Consider the following 7,070-nt stretch of genomic DNA (forward strand, 5'->3'; position numbering starts at 1 on the left):
AAGACCAATCAGGCCTGACTAGATAAAGAATGAGACCAAAATCCAAAATCAAATGGAATGAAACGTGCCCACTCAGATTTGGAATCGGGCCAAAAAATAGTAGCTTACCCCCACTCCACACCCGGTCCCAGCCCCCTCCGCTCAGTCCTTCCTGCCCGTCCCACCCGATTCCCCCTATTCCACCCAGCTCCCAGACCCGGTCCCGGTCCCGCCCAGTCTTAGTCGCCCGATCCTGCCCACATCCCACCAGTCCCTGCTCAGTTTGATCAGGGTAGTTTAACCTAAAATCTTCACGTCCATATTGTTTAAGCATCCAAAGAAGTTTTACACAGAGAAGAGAGTTGGATTGATATGAGAAAGTACAAAGTACAGATTTATGAGAGCTCCAGGAATTTGCTTCAAAGAGGACATCGCAATAATAAACTATTTGTTATTTAGCTATCATTTTCTCGCCATACATATCGTACTCGAAAAGAGAATGTAAGCAAATTCCAGAGGAATTAACTGTTTTCATAACGCAGTTGGACTAGCTACAAATGATGATAAATAGTGCAGAACCATGGCCTTCAACTGGTGCAGCTATTGACTCTGAGATCACTCCAAAGTCTTGTCCAGACCATTCCTCTCTGCATTTACATGAAGTCTGACCCAATTTCTTGCCTGGAAGTACCTCAGCGAGGTCCAAAATCTTTGTGGATATAACAGTCTTCACATTGTTCAGATTGAAGAAAGCAACATATATCTCACCTAAATTAGATCAAAATGTTCTTCAGTAATATGTTAACAGAAGATTGCTACATCTATGTGAAAACCCATATAGAATCTCAGAGATACACTAACCTCCTCTTCCTGTTGCGACCCAAGAGCGAACTCCGGTCGGAATAGCTTTGGCTGCAGGAATGATTTTCATGATGATCATAATGGTCAAAAAGTCAAGATGTTGACAATTAGTCGTTTTAATACTGCAATTCAATCTCGAATTCTTTACCTTGGTTATACTTCACAATTGCACAATGCCCCGAATAATGGTTTGCCAATGTCCCATTAGCGTATAAATCCCATTTCTATTATTATCAGAGTAAACATTCCAGGAAGACAATAAGAGCATCAGAAAGATAATAAGAGTGAGAAAATGAATGCAGATGCAAAGTCCAGAGAAAGACTATTTTCTTCATCCTCTCCAAAACAAAGACAATTTAGCCAGTTGGTTAACCTGGAAAAACTACCTATTGACAAATGTCAATAATAATACTAATCTCGAATGCGTAGAACTTTCGTTAATATAACTAGATTGCTCATTTATGCAGCCAGCCATGCACATTGATTCTCATAAATGGAAAAAAGACATTAAACAAACAAGAGCCAAAGATGAACCTGATTCTCGTGCCTCCTACAGGGGAAAAATGAACCCCTCGTGAGCTCTTCATAACTACGCTTTCTTTTGGGTGTAGCATCCAAGCAAACATCCACCGTGCTAGTTGGAAATGATAGAAGTTCCACTTGATCATGGCGAGTAGTTGCCTCTTTATCTCTGTAGCAGAACATAATTTTTGTGAAACTGCTCAAACTCAAAATTTTACACAGCCAAATAAAAGTAAAGCATCAAAACAATTACATTGCAACTCGAGATCCTCGTTTGTATAGACAAAATGGGGTTCGATATTCATGTTCCTGATTTGCCTTCCAGCATATTTTTTCAACACCTCGATTGAGACTTTCGCTAATCCAACCAGCTGTGTCTGAATATGCACATTTGGTGAGACCCAGTATAGGTGAAGCTGATGCCTCCAAATGTCTGGAATGCCATTTCTCAATCTGCTCTCTTCTGTTTGAAACCTTTGATGTAGAAATTTTAAGAAACTGAAAAGGCAATGAAAATAAAAGGTAAAATGTTGATATGAAGAAAGTCTTTCCCAACTTATAAATTGTAAAAATGGAAAAAGCTCAACTTGCCTCCATATTATTTGAGCTAAAGGAGTTAATCTCTAGTATGGTAGGATTTGTGATGATACTAAGGGTGATATTGTCCATATTCCTCAAATCTCCTCCATACATAATTGGAGACTTGGACATAGACCATAAAGTCATCTGAAAAATTAAGGTAACCAACATTTCTGCATCAATTGAAAAATACTAAGATAATATACTCTCTTTTAAATACATATATTTGCCAACATGAGCATAACTCAACTGGCATAAAACATGAACCATTGACTAAGAAGTCAAATATACTTCAATCAGCATATTGTTGAACTGAAAAAAAAAACAGAAAAAAAGGTACCTGAGTTATTTGTTCATTTATGTTGAGGTTGGTTGTCCTATGTGGGCCATTGTTTGAACCTAAACATTTTATTTCACATTATTAATAACATTTATGCAAGCTTAATTTGAAATATTATTTGGACTTCTGTAGGTGCCCAAAAAATGGTTTGCCCAATTCCATCTATTGTTATTCAGTCTCCCTCGTACTGATCAATCTATTTATTTTATATTAGAGAATTTCATTTAATAATTACTTCATATCTAATTAAGCATATATCTTACTCGGAGAAAAATGATTTATAAAAGACAGTTGCATGTAATTCTTTGTCTAATCTAGTAAGGTTTCTTTGCAATAATGTGGAACATAAAGGAAAAATGAACTAATAAAATCGTATAACCTGGATCAGTAAGCCATCCCAGTGGAAGCATATCTAAATCAGGCCATGATTTACCCAGCAAGCCTGCGGTACCTATCATATTAGCAGTAGAAAAATCCCTGAAGAAGAGATGAAACAGACTGTAAGTACAAGTTGAGAAGACATCAACATCAAATGATATGTATTTGAATCTCTTGATTTGAAACATAACTACTTAATTTACCGGGTAACGTCAAAGTGAGAAACGATGTCATTCCAAGAATCCCAATCATCACCTGTTATTCTATACATATTAGCCAGCCCACTTACAGCCTTGGCCATGGCTGGCGTCACACTTGTTCCAGGGGACAGAGAATACAATATTGTGCTGTTAAGTTGTTTAAGAACCTGTGCATACTCAATGAATTAGCATTTCGTGTATGAGTAACAGTTGTGTGTGTGTGTGTGTGTGTGTTAGAGAGAGAGAGAGAGAGAGAGAGAGAGCATACATCAGAGACAAAGGTTATTTCATCTAAATCCAAATCATCGCCAAAGATACAATCATGTTTTACTGCCAGAAAAATAAGGTTATAAAGATTGATCATTTCAAGTTAGTATCCAGGTTCCAGGTATTCGGAGTGAAAAGAAATTGCATCATTTCACAGGCAAATTATAGATCTACACTGCTATAGTCGGTATCTATTTTTCTAAATATGAGATACATTGTCTTTGCAGTTATGGTGTTCTTGAAATCAATGATCATGATTAACACAATACTAAACTTTGTATCAATGAGTAATGCATTTTTCCACGGGAAAATATGAAAGATGGCTAGATCTATTTTGATCAAACTATTGAAAAAAGCATTTATATCAGATTTTTCGAGCATCTTAAGTGTTCTAAAGATAATCAGTTAAAATGTTGAAGTTGAAGAGTAGGCTGAAATTCTTCACAAATTGATAACAATCTGTCAAATACTTCTACAGAGATATGAAAACATGTAGGAAGCAACCTTACTTTTTGTTAATGATGGTCAAACTTACCAAAATCAACACCCCAATCAGCATATTGTTGATACAGGGACCTTAAGAAGGCTTTTCCAGCTCCCGACTTAACGTTTACACTCATGAAACCATTATGCATCCATCCACAAGCCCTAGACTTAATCCCTATATCACTTGCAAACCACTTTCTCCCGGATTCAACATAGGCATCTCCCTACGAAGCAATTGACAAAATTAAGCAGAAATTTACAATCATTAAATGTTCCCTATCTTTCATCCCAAAGAGAGAACAAAAAAAGGACTCTACACAATTTGCATTTCTCCAGTGTTTTATTGCTCACTACTTATCAATGCTCACAGTATGAAGAAATAAGGGAACTTGCTCAAGGTACCTTTGAAATGTCCAATATAGGAGTGTTGGCATTTACTGCCTGTGTACTTATTCCTCTCATGACATGAATTCCAAACTTCAAACCCATATCATGAACTTTCTTAGCTACTTTGGAGAATCCCTTTCCACCTTGAGAGGAAGGCCACCGAACCGGGTCCGGGACCATCCTCCCCCATTCATCAATCACATCAAATCCAAGAGAATCAGTGTAAGCACCTGGAACCTTTTTCCTATACCAGAGGTAATCCGCAACCACGTACTGCATCAAGCAAAAGAAACGAGAAGATTAATCTTCTTACATTTTACAGCATTACATAACAATAAAATGACCAATCTTACAAACAAAATTTGTCAGCCGGTTACCAAATTCCTACCTCATATCCCATAGGTTTAAGCCGATTGGCAACAATTTCTGCATTTTGTAGGAATTCTTCCTCAGAAATAATCCAGGAAAATGAGTCATAGGAGTTCCAACCTCTCGGGGGGAGGGCAGCACGTTCTGGTCCAGTTTGTGAGGACACCCTGAAACAGATTACAGTTCGTAATCGTATACACCATATGATTAGTGAAGCCAGTGGCTTTATCCAAACCATAACCTTAGTTATCGGAAGTCCCAAACTAAGCACATTTCTAAATATGCAACAGGAATAGATAGGAAGAAATAGAATCCATTAACACAGGAATGCAAATTTTAAAACCAATCAAGTGTGTCTTTCTTCAATCAGACAGTTAAATCAATAACAATCCTAGTTTATACAGGAAGTAGACAAATCTTTACTAAATATGGAAACGAAATTCTTTAAACATCCCAGAATTAACAACCATACAAGTAACTTAAACTAAAAGTGAGAGAAAGGAGAGATTTACAGACCAATTGAAGAAAAACCCGAAACAGAAGAAGAGGGAAAAGCAGAGAGAGCTGAAGAAGACGTTTTCCATCATCTTGTCTACAGCAGTGGCGGTTCTCAACGATCAAAATTCAGAGTAGACCATAAAACAGGGTTCTTCTTTGTTTGATATATTTGATACCTTCAACACCGGAAAATTCTAAATTAGATAAATGAATTAAGAAAACGATAAAGACCCGTTTGGATATTACGTGGGACGGCATGTATTGACTCATCTTCTTGGTGGGGTCGGCGAATGTGACCCCCGTCTGGTGGATTATCCACTCTCGATTAATCAAGATCGGGAATGAAGATCAATCTCTTATAATTCTAAGGCTGGTGTGTGTGAGTGGCAAGTGATAATAAAAGGCAATGTTTAACATTCAGACCAAAGCAAGCAACTTTTTGAAGTTTTGACCTTTAGTGTATATTTTTGGCTAAAATAAGTTGAGGCCATGTAGAAAACAAAAAACATTTACAAATTAAGGAAGCTTTGATATCTTTAAAAATAATAAATAAATAAATAATACTTCTTTTAAGCAAACACAGAAAAAGCAAAAGAAAAATGGTTTAGCTCATATAAAACAGGGCCAAACAATGGTACTCCAACATTGGGAAGTTTGAAATATATTTATCGGAGTGAATCTCATTATTTTTAACTGGAAGTTAAAAAAAATGTCTATAGTAAAAATTAAGACCCTTTACTAACTAATTCTTTCCTTTCTTTTTACTTTTTAAAATTAAGCTTATTTTTTCAAAAAAAATAAAAATAAATTTTTAAAAGCTATTTTTTCAATTTTCAAAATTTTGTTTGATTTTTTAAATTATTGTTAAAAAGTAAATAACAAAAGAAGAAATTTGGAGACGGAAGTAGTATTTGTAAGCTTAATTTTAAAAACCAAAAACTAAAAACGAATTAATTTCCAAAAAGGCCTAAACTAAATTAAAACCCGCCAAACAAAGCAACAAATTGGCCATACTATGTATTGTGGTAGAAACATAAAAACTAGCCTAATAACTACACGGTGCAATTTAATGTAAATAGAAAATGAATTTAGTCATGCATGCATGTTGAGTTGCTTTAAAAGGACTAAATATTGTTTACCCCTCAAAAATTTAGAAAATTTATTTGAAGAAACTTGCGAGTATATTCAATGGTACAAAAAGACATAGATAGTTTATAATATTTTATTATCATTTATAAATATTTTCAGTCATTTAAAATAATTAAAAAAAAAAGGATATATTAGAAACATAGGGAAGATGTTAGATTGATCATAACCTAATAGGCTATTAATTGAAAAGGCTTTTCAATCCATCAACAACAATGTTTCAGAAAAACCAAAGGTTGTTGAAGTGTAAGACTTATAGAAATAGGCATATGAGTTTTACTGAAAACCATATAAGGAGGAAATTTTAATGACAAACAAAAAGAAGAGCTCAACAGAACGAGGAAAATGAAAAATCATTTGGCAGAATCAGAAGGAAAAGAAGAAAAAGAAGAAAATGGGGGAAAATGCAATACCTGGAGAGAAACGAGATGAGGAAGCGAAGGGGGTGGGAGATGGAAGTGAAGGAATGGCGGAAGCAGTTTAAATAGATAGAAAGGGGAAGGTGGAGTGGATGTGGATCCCAGTTTCCCATGGCTCCTGTAACGCGTAGCCTCTTCATACGCCATTACCACATAAGTTGAAGATTCTACACTATACCAGCTGAAGCCATTGTCAAATATAATGAAGAAGAATCTTGCGGTTAAAGTCGAAACAGAGTCCACTATGAAAAAGGGTTTTCTTTCCCCATGAGAAACTGAAACGAGTGTTTTTAGGGTATACCCCATGGGATTTTTCAAACATGACCTACAATTCCTTTCATTAATGAAATTTTGAACTTTTTTCAAAATAAAGCTTTCTAGCTCACTTTTCTCTTTCTAATCCACTCTTGTCACAGGTTGTTGGAATAGATTATTATAGTCCACTCCATGTTTGAAACAATAGTGTCTACAATTATTTATAAGCTACATTAAATATAGTAAATAATATTTCGAAACCTTCTTTTTGTTAAAGTATTTATTATTTGTCTTCCGTCCTCTATTTTCTACTGTACTATAGTGTTTATTATTATAACCTATTGGTCACTAACTGTTATAATTCACTAACCATTGATTATAATA

At 35.3% G+C, this 7,070-nt stretch overlaps 1 protein-coding gene across 2 annotated transcripts; it reads right to left on the reverse strand.

The window, feature by feature from the left end:
• Positions 1 to 322: 322 nt before the first annotated feature.
• Positions 323 to 6,560, reverse strand: LOC120076651 (Melibiase family protein). 2 transcript variants are annotated; one of them, XM_039030533.2, is made up of 15 exons: positions 6,426 to 6,560; positions 4,885 to 5,042; positions 4,388 to 4,535; positions 4,015 to 4,272; positions 3,662 to 3,836; positions 3,128 to 3,189; positions 2,863 to 3,026; positions 2,661 to 2,758; positions 2,282 to 2,340; positions 1,954 to 2,088; positions 1,616 to 1,860; positions 1,375 to 1,531; positions 989 to 1,064; positions 841 to 891; positions 323 to 747 (listed from the first exon to the last, which is right to left on the reverse strand). In XM_039030533.2, exons 2-15 carry the CDS (start codon positions 4,953 to 4,955, stop codon positions 527 to 529), a joined length of 1,920 nt encoding a protein of 639 aa, XP_038886461.2. In that variant the 5' UTR covers positions 4,956 to 5,042; positions 6,426 to 6,560; the 3' UTR covers positions 323 to 526. The 2 variants fall into 2 exon arrangements, with proteins under 2 accessions (XP_038886461.2, XP_090168921.1); XM_090312795.1 differs by lacking the exon at positions 6,426 to 6,560 and adding an exon at positions 5,113 to 5,232.
• Positions 6,561 to 7,070: the final 510 nt, after the last annotated feature.

Source organism: Benincasa hispida, chromosome 4 (assembly GCF_027475165.1).
Source record: "Benincasa hispida cultivar pf3 chromosome 4, pf3_genome.v1.1, whole genome shotgun sequence".
Taxonomy (NCBI): domain Eukaryota; kingdom Viridiplantae; phylum Streptophyta; class Magnoliopsida; order Cucurbitales; family Cucurbitaceae; genus Benincasa; species Benincasa hispida.

Bases quoted from the DNA above. Each gene is read 5' to 3' on its own strand.
- LOC120076651 (XM_039030533.2), bottom strand. From the start codon at position 4,955: ATGATGGAAAACGTCTTCTTCAGCTCTCTCTGCTTTTCCCTCTTCTTC. The intron at 4,536-4,884 runs GTCTGTAAATCT...AATCTGTTTCAG, and splicing joins TTCGGGTTTTTCTTCAATTG to GGTGTCCTCACAAACTGGAC. The intron at 3,190-3,661 runs GTAAGTTTGACC...TTTTTCTGGCAG, and splicing joins TGATTGGGGTGTTGATTTTG to TAAAACATGATTGTATCTTT.